Below are 25,000 nucleotides of genomic sequence, written 5' to 3' on the forward strand. Positions count from 1 at the left end.
ACACATTCCTCTGACCGTTACCCTCTCTGTCTTTCTCAAAATTGACATCTCTCTCTCTCCCTCAACTAGCATATCTCACCCCCATACTGCATTGCAGCTCTTACACAACTCCTGTACACCTTTCTTTTCGTCTTCAATGAGAACCTTTTCCCATATAACAATGCTCCGCATTCCCTGAACTCCACCCAGCCAAGTTTCGCTCTTGCTGTCACAGCTGCTTCACATCCACCACTTACATCCACCCTGTCTTCCAAATAACAAAACCCTCTCACCAGCTCCACACCTTGTCACATAGTGTTTCCACTAACTTCGTCAGCCTTCCACCTCCTCTCTCACATCTTCCACAAACAAACTCTCTTGCCAGTCGCTTGGGGGTCACCTTCTTCATTTCTATACATCTGCCATGAATCCATTTCTCACATCTCTTACACAAAACCGCATTTGTCATTACCCTCCCACATACAAATTCCTCAGCCTAACCTACACCCCACCCTCAGCTTAACCCACACCCCACCCTTGCGTTCCCCACTCTTGCCTCCCTCACCTTCCAACACCACTACACCATACACCACCATGCCACACAACACATCACATCACACCACCATGCACACACTAGCACTGACCACTCCCCAGCCCCACATCCATACACCCACACATTCACACACCCACATGTCAAGGTCACCAGCCGTCTTCCACATGCACATACATACTCTCTTATACACATGCACGTGAACCTTCGTTTTGGGATCACCACTTCTTTATTATCTCCCCTTCTTCCTAGCTCTCCTGTGTGACCCCTCTGTCTGGCATTCGCCATGATAGATCGCTAGCCACTACACATTCTTTATTTTCTCTCCTTGTTTCTTTCTGTGTTCCTTTCTGTGGAAGAGCGTAGACTCGAAATGTTATACATATATATATGTATATACGTACATAAATATATATTATATATATATATATATATATATATATATCCAATTGCAGCGTGGAAGGTGTTTGTAAGCCATTTAAGAAACACACAAAAGCCGTTCGATTCACTTCAACATTTAAGTTTAATTTGTCAAAATATTTTCGTCGCTTTAAGACCGCGACCTGTTCACTGACAAAATCCGTGAAAAAGAGATGCAGCACGGATTTTTGTCAGTGAACAGGTCGCGGTCTTAAAGCGACGAAAATATTTTGACAAATTAACTTAAATGTTGAAGTGAATCGAACGGCTTTTGTGTGTTTCTTAATGGCTTACAAACACCTTCCACGCTGCAATTGTTTTCGTTTCAGCACACGATCTCAGATCAAATCACTTGCTATGCGAGTACACTCTCTCTCTCTCTCTCTCTCTCTCTCTCCTCTCTCTCTCTCTCTTCTCTCTCTCTCTCTCTATATATATATAATATATATATAATATATATATATATATATATATATATATATATATATGTATACATATATATGTATATGTATACATATATATGTATATGTATACATATATATGTATATGTATACATATATATGTATATGTATACATATATATATGTATGTATATATATATATATATATATATATATTATATATATATATATATGTATACATATATATGTATATGTTATGTATACATATATATGTATATGTTATGTATACATATATATGTATATGTTATACATACATATATATATGTATATGTTATACATATATATGTATATGTTATACATATATATATATGTATATATACATACATATATATATTCACGTGTATAGATATGTATATATATATGTATATATACATACATATATATATTCACGTGTATAGATATGTATATATATATATATATTTACATGTATATGTGTGTGTGTGTATGTATATATATATGTGTGTGTGTGTCCAACATTGCTTGACAGCTGATGCTGGTGTATTTACATCCCCATAACTTAGCTGTTTGGCAAAATACACCGAAAGAATAAGTACTAGGCTTACAAAGAATAAATCCTGGGATTGATTTCTTCAAGTAAAGGTGGCGCTCCAGCATGGCCACTGCCACATGACCGAAACAAGTAAAATAATAAAAAAACTATGCCATTTTAATCCCGAGCAATGCTGGGTATCTCTGCTAGTAGACTTATATTTGCTGTTGAATGCGATCATTCACTTTAGTGGTTCTTTTACATTTTCTTCTAAATTATTTGTTTATAATCTTGAAAGATTGAAATGTATTTTTGGTTATTACTAAAATATTTCTTCGAGAGAATCATATTTGATGTTTTATATATAAATATATATATATAAATATAAATATATGACCACTCATAGGCGCAGGAGTGGCTGTGTGGTAAGTAGCTTGCTAACCAACCACATGGTTCTGGGTTCAGTCCCACTGTGTGGCATCTTGGGCAAGTGTCTTCTGCTATAGCCCCAGGCCGACCAATGCCTTGTGAGTGGATTTGGTAGACGGAAACTGAAAGAAGCCTGTTGTATATATGTATGTATATATATGTGTGTTTGTGTGTCTGTGTTTGTCCCCCTAGCATTGCTTGACAACCAATGCTGGTGTGTTTACGTCCCCGTCACTTAGCGGATCGGCAAAAGAGACTGATAGAATAAGTACTGGGCTTACAAAGAATAAGTCCCGGGGTCGATTTGCTCGACTAAAGGCGGTGCTCCAGCATGGCCGCAGTCAAATGACTGAAACAAGTAAAAGAGTAAAAGAGTAAAGAGTATATGTGGAGGCGCAATAGCCCAGTGGTTAGGGCAGTGGACTTGCGGTCGTAGAATCACGGTTTCGATTCCCAGACCGGACATTGTGAGTGTTTATTGAGCGAAAACACCTAAAAGCTCCACGAGGCTCCAGCAGGGGGTGGTGATCCCTGCTGTATTCTTTCACCACTCTTTCTCTCACAGCGGGGGTGGCGTCACTCGAAGGTTAAAACAATGCAAACGCATTGTGACTAGCGATGTGTAGCAACATCTGATGGTCTGGTCGGTCACGTGATCACGTGATATATAAATATACTCCAGACATATCTAAACCTGCAGCAGAATGACAATGGAGCTTGTGATATTTAGCTGTAAGGCTAAATATATTTGAAACCTTTTCAAATATAAAATATAATTTGTGATTTTATCTATGAAATATTTATTGTTCATGAAGTGCAATATGTTTTACCTAATTTTGTCTAGTAACTGTACAGTTGTCAATTTTCGTAGACGTCTTGCTTTAATGATGTAGATGAATTGTTTTCATGTCTGATTTTCTAGCCAACTGAAGATGCATGTCTTCTACTATACACACATCCAAAAATGATAATTTTTTTTCTTACAAAAGTACACATTAAAAACAGGTAGTAAAGGCCCCCTAGTGAGTGAATTACTAACTATATAAGTAAATTTATCACTGCATTTCTATCCCTATGTCCTTCATTTTGTTTCTTTCAGGGATGAATAAGATTTTTTATTTATTTTTTTATTTAAGAATCTAATGTGTTTGTTTTGTTCTCAGACTTGCTTCATCTCTATTTTTTAGGTAACCCATCCAAGTGTCATGGAATTTTAAAGAAAGCTCAGACTTTTCGTTCTGAGCCACAATATTTATTACAGAAGGCTCTAGATAACTTAGATTCTGGTAAAAGCTATCTTCTCACAGCTGAAGAGAAAGCTGCTTGTTTTGATGTTTGTAATCGTAAGTATCACACTACCTTTTGTGAAGTGATTGTTGTTTAACCCTTTAGACCCGTGCTAGCACGGAAAACGGACGTTAAACGATGATGATTACTCTGTTAAATGTAATGCTTTTTTTCACTCAAATTGTTTTGAATTAATCGTGCATTATCTTATAGCTTTTGAGGTTTCAATGATATGATTGTCTATTTTTAGAATGTCAATGTAGGTTAGGTGTGAGAGGCTAGATATGGCCAGTTTGAATATAAAATATGTAGAATATATTGGGCCGGATTTGGCCAGTTTAAACACTAAAGGGTTAAGTACTCCTCATTTAGCTCCTAAATTCAGCAGAAAAATATTCAAAGGAATTCTAAGGATGTGTAGTTCTAAATTCTTTAATTATCAGGTGTTCTTTCCTTAGCTCTTAACATCCTGTATGACATGAATCCACACAGACATGCATCTGTCTGTCAGTGTTATACTGCCTGGAACTGCACATATCATGCCACTCTGGTTTACATTCATCCTAAAGGAAGCTAGTAATCTAAGGGAAAAAAACTTTAAATCCGTTTCTCTATTATTTACATTCTTTTAGCATGTCACATTTACCCACCTGTTACCAAACTTTTATATTTTTGTCAGGATTTTCTTCTTGAAAATTATCTATAAAAATGGCATAGGAGTGGCTGTGTGGTAAGTAGCTTGCTTACGAACCACAAGGATCCGAGTTCATTTCCACTGTGTGGCACCTTGGGCAGGTGTCTTCTACTGTAGCCTCGGGCCAACCAAAGCCTTGTGAGTGGATTTGGTAGACGGAAACTGAAAGATGCCTGTCATATATATGTGTTTGTGTGTCTGTGTTTGTACCCCCAACATCGCTTGACAACCGATGCTGGTGTGTTTACGTCCCCCATCACTTAGCAGTTTGGCAAAAGAGACCGATAGAATAAGGACTAGGTTTACAAAAAATAAGTCCTGGGGTTGATTTGCTCGACTAAGGCGGTGCTCCAGCATGGCCACAGTCAAATGACTGAAATAAGTAAAAGAGTATAAAAATGGCTGCTAATCAATCATTGAATGACAATTTCAATAATTTAATCAATGAATTAAAGGCAGATAAGACTTTCAAAATCAAAACAATGCATCTATTTCTCAGATGCACATTTTGATGTCAAACAATGAACTAGTTGCAAGTGTTGTTGGTCCTAAAATACATTTGTGAAGCCTATTGAGTATTTTTTCAGCCTTTCCATCGAGTTTTGATCAGTGTGGCCACCTAAGAAACTAATTCATAGAAAAAACATGCCTGTCTCTTTCAAGAAGTTGGTTACCAGGATGGAATTATGAACTGGTGCTGGTACTCTGGCCTTTTGTGACAAAGTCCCTTCCTGAACTCCCTCAAAACATTCCAAAATCTTTGTTGACCATCTGATCAGAGGAAACCCAGTAGATGTAGATGATATCATTGCTGTCAAAAAAGAGGATCCTCATGAGCTTCCTGGTGGACTTGCTTGTCTGGCCCCTTGTGCTAGCAAAAAATAGATGCCTGACTCAAGTTAATCTATGAGAATTTAATAAGTTTCTGTAGCATTTTTGCCCAGTTAAACACAAAACTTGATCGCATAGCAAGCTTCCAAATAGTCTTCATGTCCCAACTGCATTCTGCAAACTAGTCAGCTGTGACAAGCAGTGTTTTGTTGGATATGTTTAAAGGGCTGTTATGGCTATTTCCTTCAATCTGGAATAACAAAAGTTAGCAGGTCAGCTTATTAGATGTATCGTAATCTCTATATATAAACGGCAGTTTGTCTGTCTGTGTGTCTGTCAGGTTGTACCCTCACCCTGACCACGGCTTTCAACCGATTCTGATGAAACTTGACATACACATAGCCCAATGTCATAATTCAAAACTAACGCAGCGAAAATTTTGAAAAGTTCTCCCAGTTCTGAAAAAAATCGATAAATTCGACATGGGTCGAGAATCTAAGCTTTTTATATGCAACACATTTTCTACAGACTGTCTAGGGAATGCAACTCGACCTTTTTAACTCTCGGAACACGTGCGGTAAGTATCACAAAATGTATAAAAATGTACAAAAACGGCAAAAAAGCGGGCAGCAATGTGAGTGACAGCAACGAAAAAGTCAAAAGTGACCAAACTGAACAAACGAATGGAAAAGGTTTTTTTGGTGCACATGACAAAAGCGGTTTATAATAAACCAAGAGTTTGCAAGTAGCGTCCGAGGACCCTTAGGGTACGTCAAAAATTTAAGGTAAAACGTTTGGGGTGGTAGTTATAAAGAAAGTGTAAACAAAAAATGTACTCGAATAACTTGTGGCTGCAGCAGCTATTAGCAGAAGTTGGGGGTAAAGTCTCGAATGTAATTTCTTCCTGGTAGGAATTGGTTGGGTTGAATTATCGATAGCTGTTTGATAGTTATTTGGGAGTGAAGAGAAGACATTGCAACCTACACATGTGCCTTCATTCCCTAGAGGGAAAGGACTAGATTGGGATTAGTCGTTGCCTACTAGGGGCTCTTACATACCCGGGCAATGCCGGACTATGCTGCTAGTGATATAATAAAATTGCAATAATGTAGGACAGTTATTACTGCCTCCTAAAAAGTCTCAAAACTTCTGGAATGTGCCTCATAGATCAGCCTTCACCAACTTGCCTTGTCTTCCTGTTCAAGTACCATCCACATTTAGTGAGTAGTAGTTCTTAATACAGTTATCTTCATTCTTACACATTGCATATCTTCTTTCTTGCATGCTTCTTTCTTGATGGTTAAGCCCAACTAGTTGCAAAAGGTAGTTTATGTTGGTATGGTTTACTTTCATACATAGCAAGGAAATGCAATTCTTAACATTTTCATTCTTATTGTTGTAACTTACTTTAATGTTCCCTAAATTCTAGGAAACCTTAAGCCTGAAGAGAAACCAACTATACCAGATTCATATTTACCTGTTGGTACTGTGAAAAATAAATTCCTGGCAAGTTTGGCTACTTCAAATGGGTAAGTATTTGATACTTTTGAATTGAAAATGGCCACGTTGCTGAGAGAGTGGACAGTTTGATTGTTTTTAGGTCATGTCTGCTGCAGGTATTTTGCTCTGTAACATTTCATTTAACATTGCTCAGATCAGTTAGCTATCAAGGATGTCACTGCAGAAGCTCACAGACTTAGGATGTGAGACTTTACCACATCCTCCTATTCTTCTGATCTTTCACCCACTGACTAACATTTTTTCAAGCATCTAGACACTCTTTTAAGGCAGTAAAACCTTCCGTTCCAAAAGCAAGATCGAATCTGAATTCAAGGATTTCTTGGCATTAGAACCTTTTTGATTTCTATCAAAGAGGCATAAATGACCTTGTTAATCAATGAGAGAAATGCATAGCTGTTCAGGAATCATATTTTGAATAAGTAAACCTTTGTATAAGTTCAAGAGTATAGGCTTATTTTTAAAATTGGCCATTATTTTCCGAACAGTCTAATCATCATCATCATCATTTAGCGTCCGCTTTCCATGCTAGCATGGGTTGGACGATTCAACTGGGGTCTAGGAAGCCAGAAGACTGCATCAGGCTCCAGTCTGATCTGGCAATGTTTCAACGGCTGGATGCCTTTCCTAATGTCAACCACTCCGTGAGTGTAGTGTGTGTTTTTTACATGCCAGACGGGGCTGGCAAACGGCCACGGTTGGATGGTGCTTTTTATGTGTAACTGGCATGGGGACCAGGCGAGGCTAGCAACGGCCACGATCGGACGGATGGTGCTTTTTACGTGCCACCGGCACGGAGGCCCGTCGGGTCGGCGCTAGCAACGGCCACATTTGGATGGTTCGCTTATGTGCCACCAGCACTGGTATCACAGCTACAATTTCCATTGATGTTGATCGATTTCGATTTTGATTCTGATTCTCATAATTACTCTAATAATCACTCTAAATGTTAAATATTTAATATAAATTTAAATGAGTTATATTAAAGAAAGACTAGTCACTATTTGTTTTGAGTAAGGTAAAATTTAATGTATCTTGTATTTCTTTTCATGTATCTTGTTTTGCATGCATGTGGCTATACTTGATTAATGAGTTTCTGTTTTGTTATTGTGATATTTTAGGACTGTCTTAAGTGAATCTAAACCAAGACAGCTAGCAAAACCTGAAATACCTGTGAAGAAAGACTCGGATACTTCACCTGAAGAATTTATTTGTGGTAGCATTTTGGCACTTTCAGAAAAGTGGGGCTGCCTGAATCAGCAGGGCCCATTTGCAAGGCGCTTCTCACACATCTCTGATAGACGTGTGTCTAATGTACATACTCCTTTAGATAAATGTTTATCTAGTACTCAGGGTTCCACAGATCCAGTTTTCATTCTGTAAATGATCGTCGTTTCTCTACTCAGTTTACTACTCTTGGTTCCTCCCATCTGGGTTCTTATAACACACCAGTCTGCCATAAGTCATCATTGTCTGCAGGAAGCTATGAAAATGGCTCTTCTTCAAAGTTCCTCAGGTTTGTAGTTCCAATCCCTTTTAACCGTCATTATTTTTGCAATTATTTTTTCTGTGCTAACATGATTTGGACAGGACTTCTTGAGTGGTGCTTTACAACAGATATCCTTTCTATTGCCAGTTCTTGTGTCTTACAAAATAAAACACAGAAAGAAAAAACAACTTAACTGTTTTATAGGTAAAACTTAACTCACTGATATTCCTCAAATGCTTGCCCATTATTGAGTATTGTTTCTTGTACTGATACAATGAAGTTACCAATTTTAAAGTAGCTGACTATATCACTTTCACCATTGTTGCATTTTTTACCTTATCCCCTCCACCTAAATGCTAACTGTGCTATATCCACCAGGATCATTTTGGTTAATCCTATTATGTTGAAACTGAATTTCTGAAACTTCATCTCTAATTGTAATTTCCCCACCTACCAATAACTTCAAAGGTTTAAAACTGAAAATTAACCATATGAAATTAATCCAGCTGTCTCTGACTCCTAATGAAGAAGGGTTTGAAAAGTTTATGGTTGATAGCCATCCTTTTGCAACCATGTAATAATAAAGATAAATGAGAGAAATTTGCGAGCATCCTGTCTTGTGAAATTGTCTTTTTCTCTGATTGGTAACATAGTACACTAATGATCAACTGTGACTTTGACTTGGAATTGCTCTACTCATCATTAACCCTTTTGATACCAACCTGGCCAAAACTGTAGGACAAATATCTTGTTTTCAAAAGTATTGAATTAAAATCTTCCACCAAACCTCAGTCACAATTTATGTTCCAAACACTAGCTTAATGATAACTAAGTTATTTTACTAAATTCTTTGTTATATTTAAAATTAATTGAATGAAACACAGAGCATCTCAAAATAAATACGATAACAGTGAATGGTACATTGAGGCATTCAAAAGGCTTGGAGATACCATTTGGAGGAATAGACTGAATAAGAACCTGAATTATTCATGTTCACCATAACAATGGGGTAACAAGAGATGATGAATTATTATTATACGCTAATATATTGTGGCTGATGTCTTCATTTTAGTTGTTAGAATCACATTTCAGCTGTTGTGTCTTTTGGTCGTTATCAGGTACATGTTATGTGTCATAGCATACTTGTAATTTTGAACTGAACCCTTTTTTGAATCTACTGGAGTAAATTGTAGTCATTCTGTTGATCAGAATGAAGATATTCTCGTATTAGTTATTCTCCTACTTGTGATGCTGCTTGCTTTTCTTGTTTCAGCCTCCCTCCTCAGTAAATTACAATACTGTTACTCAAGATTATCAACATTTGTGTTCACTATCTCGTTGTAACATTAAGTAATTAGGTTCAAGTTGAACGAGCAAGTGATGTCATAAGTAAAGAATAACTTATATGAGAATATTCTAAGTATGAACAACAGAGTCAAAAATACCTGTCCTGGTTTGATTGGAAATTCGAGACCTTGCAAAAGGCTGTTGAGTGCCCTGGCTAAAACTTTGTGATTCTAACAACCAAGATGAGGACTCTTGCCCTAATGTTATCAGAAAAGAATGATGTAAGAAATGCCGAAGCAGATAGTGAAACACTTTCAACTTTATTCTGTTATAGGATTAAGAAAATGCCACAGAGGGTGACCGTCGATGAGGCCAAAAGCTATGACAGCTCTGACGAAGAAGACACCTCTATGAGCAAATTTACTCCAAAATCATCATCAGGTAACATACAAATACCTTGTCACTTCTTTAGTTTGTTACTTATTTGTTTGATTGTTTAGTAGGTTTGTTGACTGATTGATCAGCTAACAGGGTTGGTCGTTGGTTTCTGCTTTGCTTGATTTGTTGACTAGTTAATTCATCCATATTACTCTTTTACTTGTTTCAGTCATTTGACTGTGGCCATGCTGGAGCAGCGCCTTTTAGTCGAGCAAATCAACCGCCGGGACTTATTCTTTGTAAGCCTAGTACTTAATCTATCGGTCTCTTTTGCTGAACCGCTAAGTGACAGAGACGTAAACACACCAGCATCAGTTGTCAAGCAATTCTAGGGGGACAAACACAGATACACAAACACACACACACATACATATATACGACGGGGTTCTTTCAGTTTCCGTCTACCAAATCCACTCACAAGGCTTTGGTCGGCCCAAGGCTATAGTAGGAGGCACTTGCCCAAGGTGTCACGCAGTGGGACTGAACCCGGAACCATATGGTTGGTAAGCAAGCACCCTACCACACTGCCACTCCTGCGCCTATTTATTGACTTAATTTAGTTAATTAAATCAATAATGTGGTTAATGTTTTATCTTTTAAGTGTTTTTTTTCTATTTGAGTAAATGCTGTTGAAATCATATAACCCATTTGACTGCATTTTGAATTAAAATGTATTCAATTAAATTTTAAGATAAACGTAGATAGGTGTAGGAGTGTTTGTGTGGTAAGTAGCACATGGTCCTGGGTTCAGTCCCACTGCATGGCACCTTGGGCAAGTGTCTTCTACTATAGCCTTGGGCCGCCCAAAGCCTTGTGAGTAGATTTGGTAGATGGAACCTGAAAGAAGCCCATTGTATATATTTATATATATATATATATGTGTGTGTGTGTGTGTTTGCGTTTGTCTCCCCAACATCGCTTGACAACCGATGCTGGTGTGTTTACGTCCCCATAACTTAGCGGTTTGGCAAAAGAGACTGATAGAATAAGTACTAGGCTTCGAAAGAATAAGTCCTGGGGTTGATTTGCTCGACTAAAGGCGGTACTCCAGCATGGCCACAGTCAATGACTGAAACTAGTAAAAAAGTAAGAATAAACATAAATTTAGATAGCTTTCATAAAACAATTATAACTTTCTGTTAATTATTGATTTATTAAAGTAGTGTTTGGAACACAACAAAAGGTTTTTGTATATTAGATTGGCAACTAAGTTTCTGCCATTTTAAAAAATTTAAACTTTTTAAAAAGTTTGATAAAATATAACAACTAATTAATAATGTATTCACCCTTGTTGTTTACAACTTCTTCCCAATGTTCAACAAGATTTTCAATACCTTGTTGGTAGAAATCAACCGATTTCGACTCGAAAAATTGATCCAACGAAACTCCGTGTATAGCATTTGAAAGAGATCGAAAGAGGTAGAAATCCGTTGGTGCCAAATCAGGAGAGTGCAGTGAGTGTGGCAGCACTTCCTAGCCATACGTTTGAATGGCTTCCTTGGTCATATTGGCGATATGAGGGCAGGGGTTGTTGTGCAGCAGAATAACTCCATGCTGCCAATTAGGTCTTTTCTCTTGAATAACCATGTTGAGTCGTTACATCTGTTGAACACAGAGTTCCACGTTGACCGTTTGGTTTTGTTCAAGCAATTCGTAATGGATAATCCCTTCCCAGGCCTACGCACAACATTGTTTTACGTGGATGAAGATCTTGTTTCATGCGTGATGTCACTTATTTACTGGGGCTAAGCCATTCTTTACACTTCTACATATTGATGTAGAGGCACCATTTTTTGTCGCCAGTAACGATTTGGTAAAGAAATTGTTGCTTGTATCCATGAGTTGAGTGGTGACGAGCAAGCAAACCAGTGGAGATTGTGGCTCGTTGATTTTTGTTGTTGTCACTTAAAGCATGCAGAACTCATGCTCCATACTTCTGAACCTTTCCCATCGAGTGAAGATGCTTCTCTATAGCAGTGTGGGATCATTCCATTTTCTCTGCCAGTTCCCTTGTCGTTTGACAAGAATTTTTGTGCAAAAGTTGGTTTAATCATTCTTCATCGAACTCAACTGTACAGCCAGAATGAGCTGTCTTTAAGATCAAAATTTCCATTTTTGAACTTGGCATACCAATCATGACCTGTTCTTTCAGCCATGGTACCCTCTCCTTACACAGCGCAAATGTCGTGAGCAGCTTTTGAGGCCTTAGAACCTTGATTAAAAGCAAAAAGGAGGAGGAGTCGAAAATGCTCATTTTTCTTAACTTGACATTCCATTTTAATGAACAGAAAATAAACAAAATTAACTAAAATTAACTAGAAAAAAAACAAAATAGATTCCAAAATGATTCAAAAATAGAATTCTCGAAAAAAAATAGATTCAAAGAGGACCAGTGATGGTGTGTCGATGCTGTGAGAGAAAGATGTCACAGAACAATCTTGTCAAAAGACTATCACTGTGACATCTGAGGGCACCTGTATGCCTCCAGTTTTGGACTGTTGAGTCACATGCACTCTCATCACTAAGAATACAAACTTTGTTGTCATCAGACATCACTGGACTACCTACCACCATTCATTCTTTGTACTGAAAGTGCCTTTGAAAACTTCTCCAATGTCATAATTTAATTTGCATAATTTGTACGTTATTTTTATTTAAAAACCTTATAAGTTTTAAAGTCTTGGTAGTTGTAAGTGGAAATACTTTTTGGGGGACGTATAATAATGCTGAAACATTCCTGGAGTTGTCACTATAGCTACCAAAGATCAGACTACGCTTACCTGCATGTTTCCATTAATTGTCAGTCAAGTGAAGTTTTGGAAGTTCTTGCATCTGCTCTTTATGAGGGAAATTTCCAGAAAAGCTAATGACTTTTTATTTGTATTACAGTTATAATTGATTAAAATTATTTTCTGCTCATCACTTAGTGTATGGTAACTTGCACTCAACTAGTCGAGATTTAAAAACTTTACTTTATAAATATTAAATGAGAAAGCATATTGTCAAACATCATCATCATCATTTTCCTCCACTTTCCATGCTAGCATGGGTTGGACCGTTCAACTGGGGTCTTTGAAGCCAGAAGGCTGAATAAGGCCCAGTCTGATCTGGCATTGTTTCTACGGCTGGATGCTCTTCCTAATGCCAACCACTCCGTGAGTGTAGTGGGTGCTTTTTACGTGCCAGACGGAGCTGGCAATCGGCCACGGACGGATGGTGCTTTTTAGGTGCCACCGGGACGAATAATAAAAAAAAAAAATTGAAAAACAGCCAGGTGGAAATTGAATGACTAAGTGTCAACTGAAATGATCATTGTGCTACTAGCCCTGCTGTTTCTTTTTCGAGCAAATTATGAATTCTAAAATTAAATTGGTTTTTGTAGTCCTTGTTTGTTCTTTTGCATCTTCTTTTCTATGCACATTTAAATGAAATATTTTCCTATTGTCTCAAGTTTTTGCTGGAAAACGCATACAGACTCAAAGGCTAACTGGTACTATTCTTGAAGAAGATGTTAAAGTAACTGAAGGTTGTGACTCTAACTTGGAGAAAACTGAGGCTAAATTGTCTGAATCATCTGAGGATAGCATTTCTGTATTTTCGCCAAAATTTGACCTTTTGCTATCATGCCATAATCAAGAGAAACCAGAGTCCAATTTAACTGATATTAAAAGGACCAAGTCTTGTGACAATTCACACTTGGTTGACAGAAACTTGTTCCTTAAAACAGCCAAGAAAGAATCGGCTGTTGCTAAATATGTTGATAATGATGATGATGAATTTATTGTTCCAGATAGCAGTGCTATCACAGGGGTTGAAAAACCAAAGAGCATAAACTCTCATCAAAACAAAACACATCTGCAAACCCCAAAGACAATATTATCTGACTCGCTTTTACCTTGTGGCCAAGCAAATATTTCTACTGCTTCACTGGGTCAGCCTAGTATTGGTTGTACACTGGATAATACAATTGAAACGATAAGCCCTCACCAATGTGATATACCCGTAAGTGAATCTCTGAAACATTGCTCTACCAATAATGAACAGCCAGAAAGAGATACTAGTCTAACAGAAATTAATAATCGCTTCAACATTTTAGATACTTTCTCAGTTCTTAGCCAGAAGAAAAAAGCAAATTATTGTCATTAAGACGAAACGAGTCTGTACAGGAATTCCTTCATTCCAATAGTGACTGTTCCAAGTTTGTTGCTTGTAGTAATGACTCTTGTAATGCAGCAGAGTATGGCAAGATAACATCATCAGAGTTAAAATACAAACCCGTCTTGAATGCCGATGATAAGAACAAAAATGGTAATCCAGTTCAGTATAACCACTGTTTATCAAAAGATGTGCTGGAACATCTGCCCAAAGATCAATTGATATCTTGTCAAAGTACGATTGCAGGCATACCAGACCAATACCAAAGCTCACCACAAAGTAGTAAACACAAACTAGTCCAGGAATGCTTTCAAAGCCAAATGCCACTTGAACATTCTACGCTTGACAACCCACTTCCAGTCCAGCGCCAATTAGATTTCCTCAAAGATACTCCAAAATTATCTGAAAAGAGTCCTCAACAATTGACTGAAAATTCACAGTTGAAGGAAATGAATACACGGACCCCAAAAGACGCTAATCCTGAAGATTCAAGACCTGTAAAAGAAGGATGTTTATCAAGGGAAGAGAACATGTAAGTCTTTGCAAATTTAATTCTTAAACATATTTTCCTTTGGAGAGAGGGTAGTTTCATGACCTTGGTAGGCATTTCCACACTGGAGAGTTTGATAAAATTGATATTCAGTTGAAATACTGTAGATTGATGCTTGTAGGAAATTGCAAGAATAAATTCAGAGGGTTGCAGTGTATAGGAAAATGGCTTGGTAAATTGCAGGATCTGGGAAATAAAATAGAGTAGGATGTATTTTCGATGAGTGAATCAAATAGGAGAAATCTGCAAATTCAGAGACCATTGTACAAGAGGCTGTAAGAAAAAGAGTTAGTGGTTATAATCTGTTCGTCTTTGCTTGTCAGCACTGAATAATCTTTGCTTGTCTTGGATGTTTGTGTGTGGTTCATAGTTGACTTTTGTGTAGGATCAGCTGCTATTCATTATGTTCTGACCCTGAACCAGTAGTCTAGCTTTTTTGGTACTATTTTAACAATGATATATATATATGTCACAATGATAAATCATCTAAGATTCTTAATATACTCTTCGAGTGGTGGAGGGACAGGGATGAAGACTAGGTTGTCATGTCTTCATTGAAAGATGTTTCAACTACCAGTTCTTGAAAGTTAAGTACAAATCCCATTACTGGTTAAATTTTTTTAAAAAGGGTCAGTTTGGTTTGACTTGGTTTATTTTGGCGGAAGGGGCCATATTTCTGGAGCAGATGTTATTCTTATAAGAATGAGGAATGTAATAGATTGGCATCCTCTCCATTTAATGAATTTGAAAAATCAGCATTTATCCATACTGGGACCAGCACTTTCAATTTTATAGGGATCTTTTCGGTTTGAACGGCAGTTTTTAACATAATTTCTAGGTAACTAAACACTTTTAAACTTCGTATACTGGTGGAATGTGTTTATAAAACATCTTTTTCTCTTGGCTTTATTGAGAAAATTCTATAGTTTGTAAGATATTTGTTGTTTTTTTTTCTTCAATTTCTGCAACTTCAACCAATCACTGACGTCTATTGAGGTAAAAAAAAACATTCTGTGCCGTATGAATATGTCCCTTGTTTAAGAAACAGATTGGGTTTATTTACATTTTATTTACGTGCCACCGGCACGGAGGGTCGGCGCGAGCAACGGCCACATTTGGATGGTTCGCTTATGTGCCACCAGCACTGGTATCACAGCTACAATTTCCATTGATGTTGATCGATTTTGATTTTGATTCTCATAATTACTCTAATAATGTTAAATATTTAAATGTTAAATATTTAATATAAATTTAAATGAGTTATATTAAAGAAAGACTAGTCACTATTTGTTTTGAGTAAGGTAAAATTTAATGTATCTTGTATTTCTTTTCATGTATCTTGTTTTGCATGCATGTGGCTATACTTGATTAATGAGTTTCTGTTTTGTTATTGTGATATTTTAGGACTGTCTTAAGTGAATCTAAACCAAGACAGCTAGCAAAACCTGAAATACCTGTGAAGAAAGACTCGGATACTTCACCTGAAGAATTTATTTGTGGTAGCATTTTGGCACTTTCAGAAAAGTGGGGCTGCCTGAATCAGCAGGGCCCATTTGCAAGGCGCTTCTCACACATCTCTGATAGACGTGTGTCTAATGTACATACTCCTTTAGATAAATGTTTATCTAGTACTCAGGGTTCCACAGATCCAAGTTTTCATTCTGTAAATGATCGTCGTTTCTCTACTCAGTTTACTACTCTTGGTTCCTCCCATCTGGGTTCTTATAACACACCAGTCTGCCATAAGTCATCATTGTCTGCAGGAAGCTATGAAAATGGCTCTTCTTCAAAGTTCCTCAGGTTTGTAGTTCCAATCCCTTTTAACCGTCATTATTTTTGCAATTATTTTTTCTGTGCTAACATGATTTGGACAGGACTTCTTGAGTGGTGCTTTACAACAGATATCCTTTCTATTGCCAGTTCTTGTGTCTTACAAAATAAAACACAGAAAGAAAAAACAACTTAACTGTTTTATAGGTAAAACTTAACTCACTGATATTCCTCAAATGCTTGCCCATTATTGAGTATTGTTTCTTGTACTGATACAATGAAGTTACCAATTTTAAAGTAGCTGACTATATCACTTTCACCATTGTTGCATTTTTTACCTTATCCCCTCCACCTAAATGCTAACTGTGCTATATCCACCAGGATCATTTTGGTTAATCCTATTATGTTGAAACTGAATTTCTGAAACTTCATCTCTAATTGTAATTTCCCCACCTACCAATAACTTCAAAGGTTTAAAACTGAAAATTAACCATATGAAATTAATCCAGCTGTCTCTGACTCCTAATGAAGAAGGGTTTGAAAAGTTTATGGTTGATAGCCATCCTTTTGCAACCATGTAATAATAAAGATAAATGAGAGAAATTTGCGAGCATCCTGTCTTGTGAAATTGTCTTTTTCTCTGATTGGTAACATAGTACACTAATGATCAACTGTGACTTTGACTTGGAATTGCTCTACTCATCATTAACCCTTTTGATACCAACCTGGCCAAAACTGTAGGACAAATATCTTGTTTTCAAAAGTATTGAATTAAAATCTTCCACCAAACCTCAGTCACAATTTATGTTCCAAACACTAGCTTAATGATAACTAAGTTATTTTACTAAATTCTTTGTTATATTTAAAATTAATTGAATGAAACACAGAGCATCTCAAAATAAATACGATAACAGTGAATGGTACATTGAGGCATTCAAAAGGCTTGGAGATACCATTTGGAGGAATAGACTGAATAAGAACCTGAAAATTATTCATGTTCACCATAACAATGGGGTAACAAGAGATGATGAATTATTATTATACGCTAATATATTGTGGCTGATGTCTTCATTTTAGTTGTTAGAATCACATTTCAGCTGTTGTGTCTTTTGGTCGTTATCAGGTACATGTTATGTGTCATAGCATACTTGTAATTTTGAACTGAACCCTTTTTTGAATCTACTGGAGTAAATTGTAGTCATTCTGTTGATCAGAATGAAGATATTCTCGTATTAGTTATTCTCCTACTTGTGATGCTGCTTGCTTTTCTTGTTTCAGCCTCCCTCCTCAGTAAATTACAATACTGTTACTCAAGATTAATCAACATTTGTGTTCACTATCTCGTTGTAACATTAAGTAATTAGGTTCAAGTTGAACGAGCAAGTGATGTCATAAGTAAAAGAATAACTTATATGAGAATATTCTAAGTATGAACAACAGAGTCAAAAATACCTGTCCTGGGTTTGATTGGAAATTCGAGACCTTGCAAAAGGCTGTTGAGTGCCCTGGCTAAAACTTTGTGATTCTAACAACCAAGATGAGGACTCTTGCCCTAATATTATCAGAAAAGAATGATGTAAGAAATGCCGAAGCAGATAGTGAAACACTTTCAACTTTATTCTGTTATAGGATTAAGAAAATGCCACAGAGGGTGACCGTCGATGAGGCCAAAAGCTATGACAGCTCTGACGAAGAAGACACCTCTATGAGCAAATTTACTCCAAAATCATCATCAGGTAACATACAAATACCTTGTCACTTCTTTAGTTTGTTACTTATTTGTTTGATTGTTTAGTAGGTTTGTTGACTGATTGATCAGCTAATAGGGTTGGTCGTTGGTTTCTGCTTTGCTTGATTTGTTGACTGGTTAATTCATCCATTTTACTCTTTTACTTGTTTCAGTCATTTGACTGTGGCCATGCTGGAGCAGCGCCTTTTAGTCGAGCAAATCAACCGCCGGGACTTATTCTTTGTAAGCCTAGAACTTAATCTATCGGTCTCTTTTGCCGAATTGCTAAGTGACAGGGACGTAAACACCCCCAGCATCGGTTGTCAAGCAATGCTAGGGGGACAAACACAGATACACAAACATACACACACATACATATATACGACGGACTTCTTTCAGTTTCCGTCTACCAAATCCACTCACAAGGCTTTGGTTGGCCTGAGGCTATAGTAGAAGACACTTGCCCAAGGTGCCACGCAGTGGGACTGAATAATAAAAAAAAAAAAAATTGAAAAACAGCCAGGTGGAAATTGAATGACTAAGTGTCAACTGAAATGATCATTGTGCTACTAGCCCTGCTGTTTCTTTTTCGAGCAAATTATGAATTCTAAAATTAAATTGGTTTTTGTAGTCCTTGTTTGTTCTTTTGCATCTTCTTTTCTATGCACATTTAAATGAAATATTTTCCTATTGTCTCAAGTTTTTGCTGGAAAACGCATACAGACTCAAAGGCTAACTGGTACTATTCTTGAAGAAGGTTGTGACTCTAACTTGGAGAAAACTGAGGCTAAATTGTCTGAATCATCTGAGGATAGCATTTCTGTTATTTCGCCAAAATTTGACCTTTTGCTATCATGCCATAATCAAGAGAAACCAGATTCCAATTTAACTGATATTAAAAGGACCAAGTCTTGTGACAATTCACACTTGGTTGACAGAAACTTGTTCCTTAAAACAGCCAAGAAAGAATCGGCTGTTGCTAAATATGTTGATAATGATGATGATGAATTTATTGTTCCAGATAGCAGTGCTATCACAGGGGTTGAAAAACCAAAGAGCATAAACTCTCATCAAAACAAAACACATCTGCAAACCCCAAAGACAATATTATCTGACTCGCTTTTACCTTGTGGCCAAGCAAATATTTCTACTGCTTCACTGGGTCAGCCTAGTATTGGTTGTACACTGGATAATACAATTGAAACGATAAGCCCTCACCAATGTGATATACCCGTAAGTGAATCTCTGAAACATTGCTCTACCAATAATGAACAGCCAGAAGGAGATACTAGTCTAACAGAAATTAATAATCGCTTCAACATTTTAGATACTTTCTCAGTTCTTAGCCAGAAGAAAAAAGCAAATTTATTGTCATTAAGACGAAACGAGTCTGTACAGGAATTCCTTCATTCCAATAGTGACTGTTCCAAGTTTGTTGCTTGTAGTAATGACTCTTGTAATGCAGCAGAGTATGGCAAGATAACATCATCAGAGTTAAAATACAAACCCGTCTTGAATGCCGATGATAAGAACAAAAATGGTAATCCAGTTCAGTATAACCACTGTTTATCAAAAGATGTGCTGGAACATCTGCCCAAAGATCAATTGATATCTTGTCAAAGTACGATTGCAGGCATACCAGACCAATACCAAAGCTCACCACAAAGTAGTAAACACAAACTAGTCCAGGAATGCTTTCAAAGCCAAATGCCACTTGAACATTCTACGCTTGACAACCCACTTCCAGTCCAGCGCCAATTAGATTTCCTCAAAGATACTCCAAAATTATCTGAAAAGAGTCCTCAACAATTGACTGAAAATTCACAGTTGAAGGAAATGAATACACGGACCCCAAAAGACGCTAATCCTGAAGATTCAAGACCTGTAAAAGAAGGATGTTTATCAAGGGAAGAGAACATGTAAGTCTTTGCAAATTTAAATTGCAGGATCTGGGAAATAAAATAGAGTAGGATGTATTTTCAGAGACCATTGTACAAGAGGCTGTAAGAAAAAAAGTTAGTGGTTATAATCTGTTCGTCTTTGCTTGTCTTGGATGTTTGTGTGTGGTTCACAGTTGACTTTTGTGTAGGATCAGCTGCTATTCATAATGTTCTGACCCTGAACCAGTAGTCTAGCTTTTTTGGTACTATTTTAACAATGATATATATATGTCAAGTGATATATATATGTCATATATATGTGACATATATATATGTCGGCGGCACGTAAAAAGCACCGACTACACTCACGGAGTGGTTGGCATTAGGAAGGGCATCCAGCTGTAGAAACACTGCCAGATCAGACTGGGCCTGGTGCAGCCTTCAGGCTTCCCAGACCCCAGTTGAACCGTCCAACCCATGCTAGCATGGAAAGCGGACGTTAAACAACGATGACGATAATGATGATGATGATTTAAAAATCGCACTGTTATGTAGCAGATTGTAGCTTTTATTTATTGATGACTTATTTGGAGGAGCTTGTTTCTTTTATTGTGTTGTTATGTCTTTCAGTCCTGCTAGTATCGATGCAGTCATCACTCCGCAGGTAAAGGATACTGCTCCCTCTGCAACGAATCTTGTACAGTTAGAGAAGGTAGGTACTTTGGTTTTGTTATCAGCCACACCTCCTCTGGCATTCTGTGTGTTTGTAATCTGTGATATATCCATCCACTTGATATAGTAACATAACCTATTTTAATATTTCAGAAACTACGTTCTTTAATGGTCAACAATAAAGTGTACACAGTTGTAAAGAAGGTTGGCAAAGGTGGAAGCAGTACAGTAAGTACTTATTTATTTTATCTATGTGTGCTCAGGTGTGGCTTTATGGTTAAGAAGCTTGTTTCCTAACTGTGTGGTCTGAGGCTTAGCCTCATTGTACAGCACTTTATACAAGTGTCTTATAATATAGTGTGTGCATGTGCTCTTCTCTTCGCATCATATGATGATTGGGATCTTTCCGGTTTGAATGGCAGTTTTTTAACATAATTTCCAGGTAACTAAAAAATTTTAAACTTCGTATACTGGTAGAATGTGTTTATAAAACATCTTTTTCTCTTGGCTTTATTGAGAAAATGTTATAGTTTGTAAGATATTTCCTGTCATCAACCGATGCTGGTGTGTTTACGTCCCTGTCACTTAGTTGTTCGGCAAAAGAGACCGATAGAATAAGTACTAGGCTTACACAGAATAAGTCCTGGGGTCGATTTGCTCGACTAAAGGCAGTGCTTCAGCATGGCCACAATCAAATGACTGAAACAAATAAAAGAGTAAAGAGTATATGTCTGGTCCATCTGAGTATTCGCTTTTTATCTACTGTAATTACAATAACCCTTACTTTTCTGAACCTGCTAAAAGTGCTGACAGTTTGCAAGTTATAAGAATAAGTCACATACTAAACAATATGGATTTTATTCCTACATTCCAGAGTTAAATTTACTCTGAAACTTTCTCAACTTAAAATTGATAATCAGGGCCTTGTTGATGAAATCATAAAAGAAAACATTTTTTTTGTCGGAATTTAAAAGGAGAAAAGTCAACTGAATTTATATCAGTTTTTGTAATATTCATCTTATCCATCTCAACCCCCACAGGTGTATGAAGTATTTGACCAGAGTGGAAATAGAATGGCAGTTAAGTGCATTACTTTTGGTGACGCTCACGCAGTTACCATAGGGAGCTACAAAAAGGAGGTGATCCTTCTGAAGCAGTTGCAGTACAGTGACCGAATCATCAAACTCTATGATTAGTAAGTGATATATTCTACCGCTGCTGTGTCTTGATTGCGTAGTACATTGATATAAATGATATAACACACAAAGACGGCAAGCTGGCAGAAATGTTAGCACGCCGGGCGAAATGCTTGGCAGCATTTCGTCTGCAGTTACGTTCTGAGTTCAAATTCCGCCGAGGTCGATTTTGCCTTTCATCCTTTCGGGGTCGATAAATTAAGTACCAGTTACGCACTGGGGTCGATGTAATCGACTTAATCCGTTTGTCTGTCCTTGTTTGTCCCCTCTATGTTTAGCCCCTTGTGTGGGTAATAAAGAAACATATATTGTTGAGTGATATATTAAATCTATAGATACTATATTAATTATATAGTTAGTTTATATAATGGGTGTGTGTATATTTGAACCATTTCATATTTTTGATTCTAGTATTTATGGCTTGTACTAGCATTGTGTATATTAATTAACATTAAGGTTTTTAGTATTAATTGCTTAACCCTTTCGTTACTATATTTCTGACCAAAATACACCCCTTATGTGTTTCAATTAATTTCTAACGTAATCATAAATTTAGTCTGGTTTCATTAAACAACTATAACTTTTTTATTTATCAATATATTAATCTGATTTTTGGAAGATAATTTAATGAAATATTCTCAACCAATTCTATACGTAATGGGGTGGTGGTGGGGGACATTTTTTGGGTAAGCAGGGCACAAACTGTCTTTCTTAGGGGAGTGGTCAAAAGAATCAGTGATAAAGTAAATAAATGAATAAATAGAATAATTGAATAGAGTTTTAGGTAAATTAGAAGACTATCGCTTTTAGTCAGTTTGTTGTTGTTGTTATTAAGTGGAGGGAAGAAGTAGATATGTATACATAAAAGAACATATAAATAAATATACATACAAACCCAGATACATACACATGCGAATATCCATACACATACATATACATATGCCCATGTATATACATACAGAAACAGTTTTTAAATTTTCACTCCATTCAGGTGCCAATTCGTTTTCTTTATCGCTGTTGGAGCTCTCGAATTCACTGTTTTCACTTTCAGAAAATGAAACATCAGATTCATTATCAAATACCATGTGCTTTTTTTTTTCAGTCATAGAGTTAGATTTATGAAGGTCTTCAGTAGAAAATCCTTCGAATTCTGACTCGCTGCTTGATATAATGAAATTCGTATCCATTTTTTGTCAGAATTTTTGTCACAAAGTGACTTTAATTGCAGGTAGATACAGGTAAATTCAACAAAATATAAAATTATTAAAATTTTGTTCAAACATTGCTATAGAAAATGGGTTATTAGCTATACAACAAAATTGGGTATACAACAAAATTTTACGATAGAATTTGTTATTCTGGGTAACTTTCTGATACCCATAATAATATTCACGGCAAAATAGTCTTCACAAACTATCGTTTCTTTCGCTTTGTTTAAGTTTAGCGTAGCGGTTCGTTTCCGCCGTAATGATTTCAAATAGGCTCATTCGAAAAAGTAAAAAGAAATAGTCTAAGGCTTTACTCTTCTGGGAAAGTCTGTGGCTTGGTCCAGTTTCTTCAGAAAAATCACCAAAAGAAACAGTTTTTAAATTTTCACTCCATTCAGGTGCCAATTCGTTTTCTTTATCGCTGTTGGAGCTCTCGAATTCACTGTTTTCGCTTTCGGAAAATGAAACATCAGATTCATTATCAAATACCATGTGCTTTTTTTTTTCAGTCATAGAGTTAGATTTATGAAGGTCTTCAGTAGAAAATCCTTCGAATTCTGACTCGCTGCTTGATATAATGAAATTCGTATCCATTTTTTGTCAGAATTACAAATTTTGAAAACACAAGAGGAACAAATTTCGGAAAAAAATCTCTCAAAATTCAGGGAATTAAAATTACACTTCGATTATTGTACAAAACTGTAGTTGAACTGTTTACGAAGTATAATACGTGTTTTCACGAATGTAGTAAAGAGATTTGCTCTGATATTCTCATTTAAATATGAATACGTAAATTCGGGCGGCTTTGGGCGGTTTGGTCACATTAACCAAAATTTTTTTCGGACGGCTTTGGGCGGTTTGGTAACGAAAGGGTTAATGGGTATTAGACTCTATTTGGATGTTTATTAAATAAATATATTAATTAATAATTGGATTTAATGTATATAGTTTAAAGTGTTGTATTTAGTTTTCATTTAATGTATATTTTGTATCTTATATATATATATATATATATATATATATATATTTATTTTATAGAAGAAGGAGCTTCTACAGGACTAGAACTGTTTCATTCAAATGAAATCATCAGGAAGCTTGCTGTCAAAATAAGATCTGGCATTTATACATTTAGGCAGATGTAATGGGGTGGTGGTGGGGGACATTTTTTGGGTAAGCAGGGCACAAACTGTCTTTCTTAGGGGAGTGGTCAAAAGAATCAGTGATAAAGTAAATAAATAAATGAATAAATAGAATAATTGAATAGAGTTTTAGGTAAATTAGAAGACTATCGCTTTTAGTCAGTTTGTTGTTGTTGTTATTAAGTGGAGGGAAGAAGTAGATTATGTATACATAAAAGAACATATAAAATAAATATACATACAAACCCAGATACATACACATGCGAATATCCATACACATACATATACATATGCCCATGTATATACATACAGACACACACATACATACATATAAATACACTAGCACATATATATATATATGTATATATATATATATATATATATATATTTATATACACATACACACACATACATATATATGCATATATATACATACACATATATATATATACAAATACACATACACATACATGCAAACACACAAACACACGCACACCTATATCTACACATATATAAATATACACACCCATACACACACACACACACATATATATATATTTTTCTTCTCTCCTCATCTTCCTCCCTTATTTTATTTTTATTTTCCCTTGACCGTCTTCCAGATCATAAAAGGTATAATATATGACCTACCTACCCACCGACACACATTTAGTGGCGCTAGAGTAGACAAACGCCAAAAGTTCCTATAATTCCCCAGGGTTCCAGCAGGCCTAATGGAATCCATCTACCGCTCCCTTCTCCCTTCCTTTCTATCTCTTTACCCACGGATACAAATGCAAACACTCACACACACTCACACGCACACTCATAC

The 25,000-nt window shown here is 36.4% G+C and overlaps 2 protein-coding genes across 2 annotated transcripts in view; both read left to right on the forward strand.

The window, feature by feature from the left end:
- LOC115219951 (dual specificity protein kinase TTK-like) overlaps window positions 1-8,178 on the forward strand; it is a 69,202-nt gene extending 61,024 nt beyond the window's left edge. Inside the window, exons 6-8 of the mRNA XM_036509475.1 lie at window positions 3,516-3,671; window positions 6,570-6,669; window positions 7,780-8,178. Of these exons, the coding sequence (XP_036365368.1) occupies window positions 3,516-3,671; window positions 6,570-6,669; window positions 7,780-8,041 (518 nt within the window). The 3' untranslated portion in view covers window positions 8,042-8,178. The remainder of the gene's footprint in view (window positions 1-3,515; window positions 3,672-6,569; window positions 6,670-7,779) is intronic.
- Window positions 8,179-9,800: 1,622 nt separating this feature from the next.
- The window catches only part of LOC115219803, a 74,022-nt gene continuing 58,822 nt past the window's right edge, over window positions 9,801-25,000 (forward strand). The window contains exons 1-8 of the mRNA XM_029790075.2: window positions 9,801-9,875; window positions 13,324-14,559; window positions 15,982-16,377; window positions 17,977-18,083; window positions 18,777-19,995; window positions 20,587-20,668; window positions 20,782-20,856; window positions 21,669-21,823. Coding sequence (XP_029645935.1) covers window positions 14,348-14,559; window positions 15,982-16,377; window positions 17,977-18,083; window positions 18,777-19,995; window positions 20,587-20,668; window positions 20,782-20,856; window positions 21,669-21,823 — 2,246 coding nt within the window. The 5' untranslated portion in view covers window positions 9,801-9,875; window positions 13,324-14,347. The remainder of the gene's footprint in view (window positions 9,876-13,323; window positions 14,560-15,981; window positions 16,378-17,976; window positions 18,084-18,776; window positions 19,996-20,586; window positions 20,669-20,781; window positions 20,857-21,668; window positions 21,824-25,000) is intronic.

The sequence above is a fragment of the Octopus sinensis genome, linkage group LG15 (genome assembly GCF_006345805.1).
Source record: "Octopus sinensis linkage group LG15, ASM634580v1, whole genome shotgun sequence".
In the NCBI taxonomy this organism is placed as follows: domain Eukaryota; kingdom Metazoa; phylum Mollusca; class Cephalopoda; order Octopoda; family Octopodidae; genus Octopus; species Octopus sinensis.